The sequence below is a fragment of the Salvia hispanica genome, chromosome 6 (genome assembly GCF_029641045.1).
Source record: "Salvia hispanica isolate PSC_SH4W2 chromosome 6, Shi_PSC_v1, whole genome shotgun sequence".
Lineage (NCBI taxonomy): Eukaryota > Viridiplantae > Streptophyta > Magnoliopsida > Lamiales > Lamiaceae > Salvia > Salvia hispanica.
Window position 1 is genome coordinate 47,755,895 of NC_142697.1, and position 18,842 is coordinate 47,774,736.

General features: G+C 35.5%; 3 protein-coding genes and 1 pseudogene across 3 annotated transcripts; all 4 read left to right on the forward strand.

Annotated features, from left to right (window-relative positions):
• Positions 1 to 1,380: 1,380 nt before the first annotated feature.
• LOC125207018 (NDR1/HIN1-like protein 13 pseudogene) lies at positions 1,381 to 2,175 on the forward strand (annotated as a pseudogene).
• Positions 2,176 to 8,464: 6,289 nt separating this feature from the next.
• On the forward strand, positions 8,465 to 9,166 carry LOC148924101 (NDR1/HIN1-like protein 13). Its single transcript, XM_089061681.1, has one exon. The coding sequence runs from the start codon at positions 8,465 to 8,467 to the stop codon at positions 9,164 to 9,166; it is 702 nt and encodes a 233-aa protein (XP_088917807.1).
• Positions 9,167 to 11,604: 2,438 nt separating this feature from the next.
• On the forward strand, positions 11,605 to 12,303 carry LOC125207019 (NDR1/HIN1-like protein 13). The gene has a single exon (XM_048106228.2). It carries the CDS (start codon positions 11,605 to 11,607, stop codon positions 12,301 to 12,303), a length of 699 nt encoding a protein of 232 aa, XP_047962185.2.
• Positions 12,304 to 17,483: 5,180 nt separating this feature from the next.
• LOC148924102 (NDR1/HIN1-like protein 13) lies at positions 17,484 to 18,176 on the forward strand. The gene has a single exon (XM_089061683.1). The coding sequence runs from the start codon at positions 17,484 to 17,486 to the stop codon at positions 18,174 to 18,176; it is 693 nt and encodes a 230-aa protein (XP_088917809.1).
• The last annotated feature ends 666 nt before the right edge of the window (positions 18,177 to 18,842 follow it).

Genomic DNA, 18,842 nt, shown 5'->3' on the forward strand with positions numbered 1-18,842 from the left:
AGACTACAAGCTATGCTTGAAATTATAGAGTGCCTAAGAAGTAGGCCAGACTGAACGTGCTAGAACTTAGTTGTAGGTTGACAACTGCAGTATCACTTCCCTGAGTGATAGAACCAACGAAAATAAGTATACTTCGAGCTTTGGTGTTACCTGAATAGTTGCATAGTTTGTGAATTGTGAGTTGGTTTGAGTATTACCAAACTAATGTTGTAATAAACGCACAACTGAACTAATTAATTATGAACATAATAAAATAAGCATATAAAATATAGATGATAAATTTGATTTAAATCCAAACAATATCTACCTTGGGTCAGCACAGACTTCAAAAATCAAAATTCACATTTCACTCACATCGCGTACTCTAACACAAATTTTACAATAATTAAAATTAATAATATTATAATAGTATTACTATTTCTTAACGTGTAACCCGAACCCAACACGAGCACGACAAGAAATTTCGTGTTGTTGAATGGTCGACCCAGTAAGGACACGGACCTAATAAGCTTTGACCCAAACCATTCATTTGTGCGAACTCATGTCAGGTTATCATATCGTGCCAAAAATTTATCTTCCCTACAATTTACCCTATTTTTATAAACAGATTTCATTCATTTCGTGGTGATATTTATTAAAAATAAAATCACAATGTAAATTCTCTACGTTATTTTTATTTTACTTTATTCATTATTCACATAGGGGCATGTTAGGATGCCACCACCCTTTAAAATAACAGCATACCAACATTCACAGTCAATCATTTGTACACGTGGACGAATAATAAGCTGCCACGTGGCAAAAAAAGAAAAAAATTTGAAAAAGACGGTCAGCAATTTGCTGCTCTTTATATAGCAATTTTTCTTGTCCAGCAATATCCGTCACACTATACAACAATCTATAGATTGCCGTGTAGTGTTTGTAATTATGTTGTGCATCATTTATAATATTGATATATATGTGGTGTCACGGTGTCACTTTAAAAGAGGTTGTCATTTTAACACATACCTATATATCCCTAAAATGCATAAAATTTGTTACCCAAAATAAAATATTTTAACTTGAGTTGGAAGAATGGAATACAATATTATAGCTGAATGGAGTAGTATATTTTTCTAAGCATAAATAACATTAATACCTTTTTTAGTTCAAAGATCTTCATTCCTCCGAAATCCAATTTACCTAAATTATCACCAAAATCGACCCAAAAATTATGAATATTTCTTGTTATACACAGCCAAAAGATACCATCCATAACAAAATATTATAGAAATAAATAATTTTAATTAGCCCAACAGCGTCTATATATACAAACATCTTTACTACATTAATCCCAATTTCCGATTTCTTCCATCTCTTTTTGCCGCTAAAATTTGAAGAATGGCCGCCGCCGCAGACTCTCCGCCTCCGCCACCGCCACCGCCACCGCCTTCACCCGCACAAACCAAATCCGACCAGATTAACAAGCCGCCGCCGACAAATCCGGCTCCTCCAACCAGAACTTACGTCTTCCAGCTACCGAGAGAGCACATCTTCCGCCATCCGCCGCCGGAGAACGCCGCAAAATACGAGAAGCTCCGCCGCGATGAAGAACGCCGGAGCCGCCGCCGCCGCCGCAGATGCTGCCTCCTCCTCTTCTTCCTCCTGATCAGCATCGCTGCCGCCGTCGCCGCATTAGCGATCTACCTCGTCCTCCGATTCCAACCGCCGAGCTACGCGGTGACCGAAATCGCCGTCCGCGGATTGAATCTAACTTCCGATGCGCCGATCTCGCCGGAATTTGACGTCACCGTCGGAGCCCTAAACCCTAACCGCAAAATCGGAATCCACTATCTGAAGGAGAGCTCCGTGGATGTCTACTGCGTCGGAGTTGTGCTCGGCCACGGCGCTCTGCCGGAATTTTACCAGCCGAGGAAGAACGCGACGACGGTGAGGGCGACGGCGGCGGATTCCTCCGTCATTCTCGGCAGCGCCGTTAAAACGGAGTTAAGCAGTGCGCAGAGGCGCGGGAGAGTGCCGTTAGTTTTGACGGTGGAAGCGCCCGTTAGGTTTGAAGTTGGGTTCTTTATTTCGTGGGTGATCACAGCCAAGGTGAAGTGCGACGTCGTTTTGGACGATTTGAGTGATACAGCGCAAATTGTTTCTAAGCATTGTGATACAGACCTAGACTTTTAGCACAAGATAGAAGCAATTCAATTTCATTTTTTGTTAGCTTAAGAGGACACGAGTCTAGGTTTTAAATTTTTGTTCATTTACTTCCTTTGTCCATCCGCGTATTTAAAGAACTATTTTGTCATTTTAGTTGTCCATGAGTTCACGTTTCACTCACTTTCTCTCTTTACTTTTCTTCTCAAACAAATTCTTAGAATTCGTGTTGAGTCAAGGACTCTTTAAGTGGAAGACAGAGGGAGTATCACTTATTTCCTTATCTTCCATGCAGATGCTTCAAATAAATTTCCTAAGTTAAAGAATTAGAGATGTTTGATGAAGGATGAGAGAGATGTTATGCATTTAGGGTTTAGGGTTTGGAGAGACGTTCTTGATTACTAATTTGCTATTTTATTTTGTTACATTAATAGATGCATACTTTGTGAGTTGTTTTGAGTATGTAACAAGGTACATAAGGAAATAAACGCACAACTAATTATGTACAGTATATAATAAAATAAGCATATAAACTATATAGATTTCCAATTTGATTATATGCATATTTACGTAGTATATATAGACAATGTTAAATTATACTCAAATTTTATTAACTATACAATCTTCAATGGCAAATTACAATGAAAAAACAACTTATATATAAGCAGTATAAAAATTCTTAATTCTAGCTAGTTACAATAACAAAAATAATACTCCTACTGATCATGATAGAAAATAGAGTAGACATATATTAGCAGCCAGATTATAACTGAGTTATTAGTATTGATGATGATTATTTGATCCCAGTCACGTGAAAAATTGACACCATAATTTCAATGTAAGAAAATGAAAATGACCTACCAAAGTGAATTATGACTAATCAGCGAGAAAATATACATATTCTGGACTAGCACCATTTGACATGGAAACAATGTGATACAGTAGTAAAATTTAAAGAGCACCCAACTCTTAAAAAAAAAAAAAAACCAAAGACTAAATCTTGATATATTCCAAATCAATACATTTTTGTTACCCCGAGACATACTGGCAGCTGCCATATATATGCCCTAATGGTCTAAACCAAATAATTGGAGAACTTTCACCAGTTGTTTGTCATTTAACTTTTCATTAAAGAACTGATCAAAACCAAAATAAATACTATCTCCGTCCTCCAAATATTGTCCCACTTTAACCCAACACGAGTTTTAAAAAACGTAATGAAAAGTGAATTGAAAAAGTTAGTAGAATGTGAGTTCTACTTTTATAATAAAATATGAGTATGAATGAGTTAGTGGAATATGGGATCCACTACCAAAACTGGTAAAAACTGAAATGGGACAAATTTTATAGGACAGACGGAAATAGAAAAATATGACAAACTTTCAGAGACAGAGCTAGCAGCTAATACATATGGCCAGTTGACTTATAAGTTGAAGATGAAGACCTCCTAACAAATTCATAATAAAAAAAGGGTTGCAATTCAATTAATTATTAGTACAAATTTCTCTATGGTCGTACATTTCACCCAAACCCTTGCATTAGCTAGGGCTCATATCATTCTTTTCAATCTTCTTAAATGCTAGAGTTGGGGAAAGAGGTCAACAAATAACTCAATTACAAGAAAATCAAGGAGATAGAGCTGACAATTTGTCTTCTAGATTTTCCTAAGTCAACCCCTTTCTAGTTTTAAAACAATGTGTAGTGGCAATTTGTGGCTAACAGAATAAGAGTTCCACCAAATTATTCCACAAATAAGATTGAATGTGTTTACTTCATGATCGACTTTCAAACTAAGGTGCAAAAATAGTTCCACTCTTAAAAATAAGTAAAATTGACAGAGGAAGAATTAATTTTGTCACCTCATAGTTTTTGTAAAAACGTTAGAAATATGACACCAAACAAAAATTCCAATAGTTTGATTGTATTGAAAATTTTGTCACTGTGACATAATTGAGGTCGGGTCATTTTTGCAACTCGGCCTAAATTAAGGTCGAACCATATTGTACAATAATACTTCATCCGTTCCACAAATAAAAGTCATATTTTGCATCGTCCCATGATAAGAGTCCTATTTCACTTTTACCATTAAATGGTACTCCAAGTAGGTCATATTCTACCAACTTATTCCACTCATATTTTATTATAAAACTAATACTTCCTTCCCTCGTCCACGAAAAATAGGACACATTGCGAATGACACGGGTTTTAATGTGCAATTGGTAAAGTAAGAGAGAAGTAGTGTTAGTGAAATGTGAGGTACATATTATTAGTAAGAGAAAAGTTGTTGAAAATTTTCTTTTTTTAAGTGTGTTCTATTTTTCATTGACAACAAAAAATGGCAAGTGTGTTTTTTTAAATGAAAACATGATGTAAAATCTCTGCCTTATTCTCTTCTAATATATTTATTTTACTTTATTCACTTAGCCCTAAAATGCATAAAATTTGTTACCAAAAAATGTTTTAATTTGAATGGAAATAGTGGAATATAATATTATAAGATATTAGAGCTCAATTCTACCTTTGAACCTTTACTTTTCTTTGCCTTAATTACATTAATTAATACCTTTTTTAGTTAGCCTTAATTACATTAGTTAACAAGGCAAATATCTTCATTCCTCCGAAATCAATTTTACCTAAAATTATGAAAATTTCTTGTTATACACAGCCAAAAGATACCATCCATAACAAAATCTTTTTTTATATTAAAGAAATAAATAAATTTAAATAGCGCCACAGCGTGTATATATACAAACACCTTCACTGCATTCCCCATTCCCAATTCCCAATTTCCGATTTCCGATTGAAGAATGTTCGCCGCCGCAGCCTCTCCGCCTCCGCCTTCAACCGCCTCAACGCGTAACTTCCGCCATCCGCCGCGGCGGAATGTGTCAAAATACGAGAAGGAACGCCGCGCCAGAGACCTCCTCCTCCTGATCGCCGCCGCCGCCGCCCTCTCCGCCGCAGTGATCTACCTCCTCATAGTTTTGTAGAAGCGTTAGAAATATGACACCAAACAAAATTTTCAATAGTTTGTTGTACTGAAAATTTTGTCACTGTGTCATAATTGTAATTCTTTTTAGTGATCGAGTCATTTTTGCAACAATATGTATATAGAAAAACAATTAAAGACGAATTGGCATAAGGGCAGATATAATATGGCGTCAGTTAATCCAACAACATTAAACTAATCGATATAGATGTTACCTAAGACCTATAAAAAGCAATCCAGACAAGATCTTTTTGAATAAGATGCTTAGCACTTAAACTAATGGACAATTATTTCTCTCAGTTTTCACAGTGACAAAACTAGCACGAGATTAGAGCTTTAGCAAGTAGGCAATCATCATTACCATCAACTTCACTTAATCTTAAATTAAAAATAAATTTACGATTTTTTAGTAGTTAAATATAGAAAATTTGTGGCCAGATGATTTTCTTAGAGCATCTCCAAGGCCGGCTAGCCGATTCGCGTCGCTAGCCGGTCGGCTAGCCGAACCATTGCAGCAGGCCAGAGCGAAATCGGCGAAAAAAGCGGCGTGGGCTAGCCGATCGCGTGGCGCTGGCCGATGCGTTGGCCGCCATTGTGGCGTGCCGATCGGCCAGAGCCCAATTTCGATTTTTTTTTTGAAAACCTATATAAACGCGATTTTAGTTTCATTTTCATTTGCACCACTTGTTTTAACGAGTTTTCTCTCTCTCTAAATTTCTGTACAAGAGCATCATCGAGCGATGAGTAGCGCGGGTGGTAGCAGTGGTGGTAGTGGTGGGGATGCTGAGGAGTACGAACGGAGGATGAACGAGGCTATGAAGGCCTACATGAACAGCGAGATGGAGCGGTACATGCGTAGGGTGGAACAGCAGGTGATACCTCGCCCTCCACAGGTTGTCCACCGCCGAGCAGTGATTGATCGGGATCACGTAGCTGCACATCTATATGACGACCCGCGGTTTCCTGCAAACATGTTCAGGCGGCGTTTTAGAATGCGCAGGGAGTTGTTTATACGCATCGTTGACGCATTGGAGCGTCGATATCTGTGTTTCCGCTTCAGGCACGATGCGGTTGGCAGACCCGGCCACACCCCTATTCAAAAGTGCACGGCGGCAATCAGACAGTTGGCCTACGGAGGCGCGGCAGACATGTTGGATGAGTACCTCCACATCGGTTAGACAACTGCTCTGGATTGTCTGAAGTTTTATGTGATGAATTTGTTAATCGGTTAGACGACTGTTACATGAATAGATGCATAGTTTGTGAGTTGTTTTCAGTATGTAACAATGTACATTAGGAAATAAACGCACAACTAATTAATTATGTATATAATAAATAAAGCATATAAACTACATAGATTTCCAATTTGATTACATGCATATTTACGTAGTATATATAGACAATGTTATATTGTACTTTCTTAAACTTTGTTAATTATACAATCTTCAATGGCAAATTATAACTGAGTTATGAGTATTGATGATGATTATTTGATCCCAGTCACGTGATTTTGACGTCAAAAATTGACACCATAATTTCAATGTAAAAAAAATGAAATTTACCTACCAAAGTGAATTAAGACTGATCAGCGAGAAAATATACATATTTTGGACTAGGATACCCTAAAAAATTTAAAGAGCACCCGGTTCTAAAAAAATACTCTCCACGTCTCACTTTAGCAGTCCTATTGACTTTTCTACTCTCTTTCTGTGAAAATGATAAAAAATAGTTAAAATAGAGAAACGGTAAAGTAAGAGAGACAATAATGTAGATAAGACTTTTCTCTATATTATTCTATCTCTTAATCTACTATTTTTCCACTTTAACTTATTTTTTTATCATTTTCACAAAAAAAGGGCAGAAAAATCAATGAGACTGCTAAAGCGGGACGGAGGGAGTAAAAGACTAAACCTTGATATTATACCCCAGAATTAACGATACATTTTTGTTACCCGAGACATACTGGCGGCTGCCATATATATATATACCCTAAAGACAGAGGAAGAATTAATTTTGTCACCTCATAGTTTTATAAAAACGTTAGAAATATGATAACCGAACAAAAATTCCAATAGTTTGATTGTATTGAAAATTTTGTCATTGTGTCATAATTGTAATTCTTTTTAGTGGTCGGGTCATTTTTGCAACTCGAACTAAATTAAGGTCGAACCATACCGTACAATAGTACTTCATCCGTTTCACCAGTGGCGGGCGCAGAAATTTGTTAGGGTAGGGGCTATATATATTCAAATTTTGTATGAGATAATAATTTTTTTATACTTTTCTATTTTGGTAGGGACTTTTACACATTAATTCACACAAATTATTAACAAAATTATAAGATTTTATAACTAAAAAAGTGAACCCTTCCCCATCATTATGTGTGTCCGCCCGTGCGTTCCACATATAAGAGTTATATTTTGCGTCGTCCCACAATAAGAGTCCTATTTCACTTTTACTATAAATAGTAAGTAGACCACATTCCACCAATTTATTTCACTCACATTTTATTCTAAAACTAATGCTCACTCCGTCCACGAAAAATAGGACACATTGCGAATGACACGGATTCTAATGTGCAAATTGGTAAAGTAAGATAGAAGAAAAAAAAAACACGAGAGAAGTAGTATTAATGGAATGTAGAGTCCTTATTATTAGTAAGATAGAAGTTGTTGAATTTGTTTTTTTTAAATATGTTCTATTTTTCGTGGACAACCAAAAATGACAAATATGCTCTATTTTTTTTTAATAAAAACATATTGTAAAATCTCTACCTTATTCTCTTCTACTTATTTTACTTTATTCACCGTTTACTTTTCCCTTGAAATACATAAAATTTGTTGCCAAAAATATGTTTTAGTTTGAATGGAAATAGTGGAACAAATGTTTGTTGCCAAAAATAGTGGAAGTAGTATTAATGGAAATAATGGAAATAGTGAAATACATATAATACCAAAAATATTTGTTGCCAAAAAAATGTTTTACTCAATTCTTCGTTTGAACCTATATTTTTCTTAGCCTTAATTACATTAATTAATACCTTTTTTAGTTAGCCGTGTATTTTCCTTGTTAAAGAAGGCGAAGATCTTCATTCCTCCGAAATCAAATTTACCTAAAATACCACCAAAATGAAATCCATCACCAAAAATAATGAAAATTTCTTGTTATACACACCAAAAGATACCATCCATAACAAAATCTTTTTTTTATATTAAAGAAATAAATAAACTTAATTAGCTCAACAGCTTGTATATATACAAACATCTTCACTGCATTCCCCATTCCCAATTTCAGATTTCTTCCATCTCTTCCGCCGCTAATATTTGAAGAATGTTCGCCGCCGAAGCCTATTCCGAGATGCTACGCCGCCGCCGCCGCAGAACCGCCGCAGCCTCTCCGCCTCCGCCATCCGCCGCCGCAGCGCGTGTCTTCCGCCATCCGCCGCCGCGGAATGCCGCAAAATACGAGAATGAACTCCTCGCCGGAGACCTCCTCCTCCTGATCGCCGCCGGCGCCGCCGCCGCCCTCTCCGCCGCAGTGATCTACCTCCTCCTCCTGTACCGATCGCCGATCTACACAGTGACCGAATTCGCCGTGCGCGGAATGAATCTGACCTCCGCCGCGCCGATCTCGCCGGAATTTGACGTCACCGTCGGAGTCCTAAACCCTAACCGCAAAGTCGGAATCCACTACTTGAAGGAGAGCCTCGTGAGAGTCTACAGCGGCGGGGAGATCCTCGGCCTCGGCGTTTTGCCGCACTTCTACCAGCCGGGGGAGAGCGCGACGTCGGTGAGGGCGACGGCGGGGAGCTTCGCCGTCCTCCTCGACGGCGCCGTTAAAACGGAGTTGAGCAGTGCGCAGAGGCGCGGGAGAGTGCCGTTAGTTTTGACGGTGGAAGCGCCCGTTAAGTTTAAATGGTTCGTTAATACGCGGGAATTCACAGCCAAGGCGAAGTGCGACGTCGTTTTGGACGAGTTGAGTGATAAAGCGCAAATTGTTTCTAAGCATTGTGATACAGACCTACACTTTTAGCACAGATAGAAGCAATTCAAATTCATTTTTTGTTAGCTTAATAGGACATGAGTCTAGGTTTTAAATTTTTGTTCTTTAATTTTGCTTAATAGGACACTGAGTCTAGGTTTTACATTTTTGTTCATTTACTCCCTCTGTCCACCATTTAAAGCACCATTTTGTCACTTTAACTGTCCACGGTTTATAAAACTATTTACTTTATTCCATTTTTATTATGCGGACCCCCACATTGCACCAACTTTTTACACTATAAAAACAATAATTTAACTGAGTCTCACATTTCACGTCAAATAATTTCATAAAATTCGTGTCGAGTCAAAATGACTCTTTAAATGTAGGACAGAAGGAGTATCACTTATTTCCTTATCTTCTGTGCAGATGCTTCGAATAAATTTCCTAAGTTAAAGAATTAGAGATGTTTGATGAAGGATGAGAGAGATGTTATGAATTTAGGGTTTAGGGTCCAGAGATGTTATTGATTGCTAATTTGCTATTTTATTTTGTTTCATGAATAGATGCATGATTTGTGAGTTGTTTTGAGTATGTAACAAGGTACATTAGGAAATAAACGCACAACTAAACGCACAACTAATTATGTATATAATAAAATAGGCATATAAACTATCTAGATTTCCAATTTGATTATATGCATATTTACGTAGAATATATAGACAATGTTAAATTATACAAACTTTATTAATTATACGATCTTCAATGGAAAATTATAACTGAGTTATTAGTATTGATGATGATTATTTGATTCCAGTCACAGTGATTTTGACGTGAAAAATTGACAACAAAATTTCAATGTAAAAAAGTGAAAATGACCAACCAATATACATACTCTGGACTAGCTCCTTTTGAGCACTTATTTCTTAAAAAAAAAACAAAACAAAGACTATACCTTGATATATCCCAGAACAATACATTTTTGTTACCCCAAGTCATACTGGTTGCTGCCATATATACCCTAATGGAAGAATTAATTTTGCCATCTCATAGTTTTGTAAAACGTTAGAAATATGATACCAAACAAAAATTCCAATAGTTTGATTGTATTGAAAATTTTGTCACTGTGACATAATTGTAATTCCTTTTAGTGGCCAGGACACCAAAAAATTTGTTAATTAACATAAATTCTTTTTAAGGGAAAGTGTTATATTGTTAACTCATAACTTAATTGCTAACTACAACTAAATAATAGCCACTAGATATTCAAATTAAGGGCTTAGATCATCAATCCCTAAATATCAATACGATCAAAAAAATACGCCAATAAAGCCATAGGATTAATTCAAAAAAATATCAATAGGGGTATTAATGTCAATTAACTACATGTTTATTTATAACTAACTGTTATAAGAAATCTCAAAACTTTAAATTCATATAACATATATCAAATTAAAGATAATTTCATAAGGATTCCAACGATATCCTACATGCATTTGTTCCGACGTCAAAATTTGAAAAAAAATCAAAATTTTTAAATTTTTTCGTACAACAGAAATGTCAACATACGATATAAAATATGTCAATATAAGCAATGGGTTAACATTGTTAAAGCATTGTGTTCACATTCTCAAAGCATTGTGTTGATATTTTCGAAACACTATATTCATCCAAAACCCTAATTTGGAGTTTTTTTTTTTTTTATTAATAAAAATAAAAATTACACGTGGCAAATTGTAAACCACACGTTTTCTAAAATTCAATAGTCTTAAATTAGTTGTAGTTAGTAATTAAATGATGAGTTAGCAATTGATCACTTCCATTTTTTTAGTGTCACAATTAACATAAATTTTGTTAATTGTGTCATACTTAGCCCTAAAATGCATAAAATTGTTGCCAAAAAAATGTTTTAATTTGAAATCCAAGTATTTTAATTACTAACCAAAAATGGCAAATATACTCTATTTTTTTTTTAATAAAAACATATTGTAAAATCTCTACCTTATTCTCTTCTACTTAGTTTACTTTATTCTCTTCTACTTATTTTACTTTATTCATCGATTACTTTTCCCTAAAATACATATTATTTGTTGCCAAAAAAAATGTTTTAATTTGAATGGAAATAGTGGAATATAATACTATTATTACGTTAAGATATTAAAACTCAATTCTTCGTTTGAACGTATATTTTTCTTAGCCTTAATTACATTAATTAATACCTTTTTTAGTTAGCTGTGTATTTTCCTTGTTACAAAGACGAAGATCTTCATTCCTCCAAAATCAAATTTACCTAAAATACCACCAAAATCGAATCCATCACCAAAAATTATGAAAAATTTCTAGTTATACACACCAAAAGATACCATCCATAACAAAATATTCCTTTAATATTAAAGAAATAAATAAATTTAATTAGCTCAACTGCTTGTATATATACAAACATCTTCACTGCATTCCCTATTCCCAATTCCCAATTCCCAATTTCCGAGATGTTCGCCGCCGAAGCCTATTCCGAGATGCTACGCCGCCGCCGCCGCCGCCGCCGCCGCAGAACCGCCGCAGCCTCTCCGTTTCCGCCTTTAACCGCCTCAACGCGTATCTTCCGCCATCCGCACGAGAAGCCAAGCCGCGATCTAGACCTCCTCCTCCTCCTGATCGGCGCCGCCCTCGCCGCCCTCTCCGCCGCAGTGATCTACATCGTCCTCCAATACCGATCGCCGATCTACACGGTGACCGAATTCGCCGCACGCGGAATGAATCTGACCTCCCCCGCGCCGATCTCGCCGCAATTTGACGTCACCGTCGGAGTCCTAAACCCTAACCGCAAAATCGGAATCCACTATTTCAAGGAGAGCTTCGTGAAAGTCTACTGCGGCGAGGAGATCCTCGGCCTCGGCGTCTTGCCGCACTTCTACCAGCCGGCGGAGAGCGGGACGTCGGTGAGGGCGACGGCGGGGAGCCTCGCCGTCCTCCTCGACGGCGCCGTTAAAACGGAGTTAAGCAATGCGCAGAGGCGCGGGAGAGTGCCGTTAGTTTTGACGGTGGAGGCGCCCGTTAAGTTTAAATGGTTCGTTAATACGCGGGAATTCACAGCCAAGGCGAAGTGCGACGTCGTTTTGGACGAGTTGAGTGATAAAGCGCAAATTGTTTCTCAGCGTTGTGATACAGACCTACACTTTCCAGCATAGATAGAAGCAATTCAAATTTAAATTTTTGTTTATTTATTAATCAATAGAAAAATATAAAATTGATAAAATTTCATTCATAAATTAGCAATTGGTATCACTTATTTATTTCCTTTTATGCGGATGCTTCGAAATAAATTTACTATGTTAAAGAATTGGAGATGTTTGGCGAAGGGTTTAGGGTTTAGAGAGATGTTATTGATTTCTAATTAGCTATTTTATTTTGTTACTTGAATAGATGCATAGTTTGTGAGTTGTTTTGAGTATGTAACAATGTACATTAGGAAATAAACGCACAACTAATTATGAATATAATAAAATAAGCATATAAACTATAGAGATCCAATTTGATTCTACGCGTAGGTTATACGTTACGTATGTATACACTATACTTAAATTTATTATACCATTTTCAACGGCAATTAACAAAGAGAAAACATCTTATATATAACTATAACTATATAAGCAATATAAAATTTTTTAATCCTAGTTGCAATAATAATAAAGATATCATACTCATGATAGAAAATATATTTAGCTTAAAATACATCAACCTACATACTCAATCAATTGCTTGTCCTATTTATATATGTATATATATGCACGTCGACTATATCATATACCTTCTACTATTTTTGAATAAAAATATGCTAGATATGTATTAGCAGCCAGATAATAACCGAGTTATTATAATTGATGATGATTATTTGATCCCTAGAAACGTGATTTTGAGTTTTTGACGTGAAAAATTGACACCATAATTTCAATGTGAAAAAATGAAAATGACTTACCAAAGTCAATTGTGAGTAGACCCTTAACCTTGACATTGAAACAATGGTATTAAATTTTAAAGAATCGTCTGTCGCATAGTTCGTCCCATTTTAGATGGCCTTAGATAACATTTGTAGAAAGGCCTTCAGCTAGGGTATACTTTTTTGAAAGAGATGAGTGATCTTTAAAATTTGCTACATCATCCGTCGCATAGTCCGCCATTGCAGCACCCCGCCCTAAGCCCACCCCTTAGTCTGCGGAGTATGCATCGTCCGCGGACTATGCACACATTTTTGCATAGTCCGGCCTATAGTCCGCCCCATTGCAGGGGAGCGGACTATAAGCCGAACTATGCACACATTTTTTATTTTAATTTTTTTTTTGTATTTTCTTCTATATATATCACCATTTTTTTACTTCATTTCACACCTTTCACTTCAGTCTCTTCCCCATCTCAATTTCTCTTTAAATTCAATAATGAATTCCGACGATTTTCATATTTACAAGCATAAAATATAAAAATAAAAAATAAATACTGACAATAGGATATGCCTTTAATTTGTGGTGTTTTTATATTTTTATTCTTGCTAATTGATATCTTTGCAAATATAAATAAATAGGATTAATGAATTTTTGTAGTGTTTAAATATTCAAATAATAAATAAAATGTTTAGGGCGGAGCTTAGGGAAAGCTATAGTCCGTCCCATTACAGGTGGAAGGGCGCGGAGGATAAAATGCTGATGTGGCGGTGTATAGGGCAGGGCTTAGGGCGTCGTATAGCTCGCCCCATTGTGGATGCCCTAACTTTTCATTAAAGAAATGATTAAAACCAAAAGTCCAAAACATAAGGGAAAATACATAGTCCAATTAAATTATAAGTTGAAGATGAAGACCTCCAAACAAAGTAATACTTACAAATTTAAAAGGGTTGCAATTTCAATTAATTATTTACAAATTTCTCTATAGCCGTACATTTCACCCAAATTAACCCTTGCAAAAAATGAACATGACTTACCAAAGTCAATTGTGAGTAGACCCTTAACCTTGACATTGAAACAAGATTGCTCATCTCTTTCAAACTAACCGAAATAAGTCGAGTACTTTCTACAATTGTTATCTAACTTTTCATTAAAGAAATGATCAAAACCAAAACAAAGGGCAAATACATAAGTCCAGTTTACTTATAAGTTGAAGATGAAGACCTCCAAACAAAATCATACTTACAAAAAAGGGTTGCAATTTCAATTAATTATTTACAAATTTCTTTTTAGTCGTACATTTCACCCAAACCCTTGCATATATCATTCATTTCAATCTTCTTAAAAGATGGAGTTGGGCAAAAACGTCAAAAAAACAACTCAATTACATAGAAAATCAAGGATTTAGAGTTGGTAATTAGTCTTCTAGATTTTCTTAAGTCAACCCCCCCTCTTCTAGTAGCATAAACAATGTGTAGTGGCAATTTTGTGACTAAGTGAATCAGAGTTAAAATTAGAGGTCCAAGCAAGTTATTAATTCCACAATCAAACTAGAGTTGTAGTTTAACAATCTTTGTCACAAATAAGATTGAATGTGTTTACTTCATAGTTTTGTAAAAAAGTTAGAAATATGACACCAAACAAAGAATCCAATAGTTTGATTTGTATTGAAAATTTTGTCACTCTGTCCTAATTGTAATACTCCCTCCATCACACTTTAGCAGTTCTATTGACTTTTCTGTCATCTTTTTTTAAAAATGATAAAAAAAAATAGTTAAAGAGGAGAAATGGTAAATTAAGAGAGAGAATAATATAGAGAAGAGTCTAATCTACATTATTGTCTCTCTTACTTTACCATTTCTCCACTTTAACTATTTTTTTATTATTTTTGCAAAAAGAGAGCAGAAAAGTTAATGGGACTGTTAAAGCGGGGATGGAGTATTTTTCAGTGGTCGGGTCATTTTCGCAACTCGGCCTAAATTAAGGTCGAACCATACCACAAAACAATATGTATATAGAAAAACAATTAAAGACGAATTAGCATAAGGGCAGATATAATATGGCGTCAGTTAATCCAACAACATTAAACTAATCGAAATAGATGTTACCTAAGACCTATAAAAAGCAAGGTTTTCATCACTAATGACAACAAAATCCAAACAAGATCTTCTTGAATAAGATTCTTAGCACTTAAACTAATAGACAATTATTTCTCAGAGTTATCACACAGTGACAAAACTAGCACGAGATTAGAGCTTTAGCAAGTAGGCAATCATCGTCACCAACTCACCATCAACTTCACTTAATCTTAAATTATAAATAAATTTACGATTTTTTATGTAGTTAAATATTGAAAATTTGTGGCCAGTAGTATGATTTTCTTATGGAGCAAGCCACTCGGAAATATTTTTAAATTGAGATATTGACATCTAATATCACGAAACTTTCAAAAAGTTGATTTTTTCCCACGAATTTTAAATTTGACAAATAATATCATGAACTTTACCCCCTGTTTCTTTTTTTCCACGAATGAAAAAATAAATTAAGGTCGAACCATATTGTACAATAATACTTCATCCATTCAACAAATAAAAGTCATATTTTGCGCCGTCCAGCAATAAGAGTCATATTTCATTTTTACCATTAAATGGTACTCCAAGTAGGCCACATTCTACCAACTTATTCCACTCATATTTTATTCTAAAACTAATACTTCCCTCGTCCACGAAAAATAGGACACATTGCGAATGACATGGGTTTTAATGTGCAATTGGTAAAGTAAGAGAGAAGTAGTGTTAGTGGAATGTGAGGTACATATTATTAGTAAGAGAGAAGTCGTTGAAAATTTATTGTTTTTTAAATGTGCTCTATTTTTCGTGGACAACGAAAAATGACAAATACGCTCTATTTTTTCTTTTTAACAAAAACATATTGTAAAATCTCTACCTTATTCTGTTCTAATATTTTTATTTCACTTTATTCACCATGTTCTAATATTTTTATTTCACTTTATTCACCATTTACTTAGCCCTTAAATGCAAAAAATTTGTTGCCAAAAAGATGTTTTAATTTGAATGGAAATAGAGGAATATAATATTATAAGATACTAGAGCTCAATTCTACGAGTAAAAATTCCATGGTCACTCCATACCATGATGGCATAGTGACTTGGTATGCCTCACCATTAATTTTTTGACAAATGGAACTAAAAGGGCCCACATGCCACATCAATTGGATATAAATTTAGTAAATTGATGACACAAAATAGAGACATCCATTTAATAATTTTATGGAAAGTCGCATAATATTAAATTTGGAAATTACCACATAATTAATTGGATTGCCATATACTACTACAATATATATACGTATATTAATATCATAATTAGTACAATAAAATTATACACATAAAAAAGTAATCATATTGCATTATTTTTCATTTTTCAAGTCAAAGGAAAAAAATTATACTATAACAATTCTTTAATAGTATATATTTTAGATTCTATAGATAAGACTTCTTTTTTCTTGTTTTATACTATATTTATATATAGGTATATACAAAAAATTTACCCATAAATTTGTGACATGTAACTTGTTTTGTTAGCATAATAAATTATAAATTTTATTATTTTTAACGATGTATAATATTATTATACACACAGTAATGGAACACCAATTACATAATACTATTATTATACTATAATTCCCATATTATTATAAATGCAATATGATTAATTTTTTATGTGTTTATTAGTATTATCATTCTCAAAATAATTGCACGCCAATACATAATAAATGCATTATGATTACTTTGTTATATGTACGTATAATATTATCATATAATGAGGTCAAATACATATACATATACTCCTTGTACTCCGTTATCCGTATATGGCAATCCAATTAATTTTATGGTAATTTCTAAAGTTAATTATGCCACTTTACATAAAATGATTAAATGGATGTATCTATTTTGTGCTATTAATTTGCCTATTTTGTGCTATTAATTTGCTAGATTTATATCTATTTGATGTGGCATATGAGTCCATTTGTCAAGAAATTAATGGTGAGGTACACCATGTCATTATGCCACCATGGTATGGAGGGACTATGGAATTTTTACTCCAATTCTACGTTTGAACCTATATTTTTCTTTGCCTTAATTACATTAATTAACAAGGCGAAGATCTTCATTCCTCCGAAATCAAATTTACCTAAAATTATGAAAATTTCTTGTTATACACAGCCTAAAAGATACCATCCATAACAAAAATCTTCCTTTGATATTAAAGAAATAAATAAATTTAATTAGCTCAACAGCTTGTATATATATAAACACCTTCACTGCATTCCCCATTCCCCATTCCCAATTCCCAATTTCCGATTTCCGATTTCCGATTTCTTCCATCTCTTCCGCCGCTAATATTTGAAGAATGTTCGCCGCCGAAGCCTATTCCGAGATGCTACGCCGCCGCCGCCGCAGAACCGCCGCAGCCTCTCCGCCTCCGCCTTCAGCCGCCGCAGCGCGTATCTTCCGCCATCCGCCGCCGCGGAATGCCGCAAAATACGAGAAGCCAAGCCGCGCCGGAGACCTCCTCCTCCTGATCGCCGGCGCCGCCATCTCCGCCGCAGTGATCTACCTCCTCCTCCTGTACCGATCGCCGATCTACACAGTGACCGAGTTCGCCGTGCGCGGAATGAATCTGACCTCCGCCGCGCCGATCTCGCCGGAATTTGACGTCACCGTCGGCGTCCTGAACCCTAACCGCAAAATCGGAATCTACTATCTGAAGGAGAGCTTCGTGAAAGTCTACTGCGGCGGGGAGATCCTCGGCCTCGGCGTTTTGCCGCACTTCCACCAGCCGGGAGAGAGCGCGACGGCGGTGAGGGCGACGGCGGGGAGCTTCGCCGTCCTCCTCGACGGCACCGTTAAAACGGAGTTAAGCAATGCGCAGAGGTGCGGGAGAGTGCCGTTAGTTTTGACGGTGGAGGCGCCCGTTAAGTTTAAATGGTTCGTTAATACGCGGGAATTCACAGCCAAGGCGAAGTGCGACGTCGTTTTGGACGAGTTGAGTGATAAAGCGCAAATTGTTTCTAAGCATTGCGATACAGACCTACACTTTTAGCACAGATAGAAGCAATTCAAATTCATTTTTTGTTAGCTTAATAGGACATGAGTCTAGGTTTTAAATTTTTGTTCTTTAATTCTGCTTAATAGGACACTGAGTCTAGGTTTTAAATTTTTGTTCATTTACTCCCTCTGTCCACCGTTTAAAGCACCATTTTGTCACTTTAACTGTCCACGGTTTATAAAACTATTTACTTTATTCCATTTTTATTATGCGGACCCCACATTGCACCAACTTTTTACTATAAAAACAATAATTTAATGAGTCTCACATTTCACGTCAAATAATTTCATAAAATTCGTGTCAAGTCAAAAGGACTCTTTAAATGTAGGACAGAGGGAGTATCACTTATTTCCTTATCTTCTATGCAGATGCTTCGGAATAAATTTCCTAAGTTAAAGAATTAGAGATGTTTGATGAAGGATGAGAGAGATGTTATGAATTTAGGGTTTAGGGTCTAGAGAGATGTTATTGATTGCTAATTTGCTATTTTATTTTGTTTCATGAATAGATGCATGGTTTGTGAGTTGTTTTGAGTATGTGACAAGGTACATTAGGAAATAAACGCACAACTAATTATGTATATAATAAAATAGGCATATAAACTATCTAGATTTCCAATTTGATTATATGCATATTTACGTAGTATATATAGACAATGTT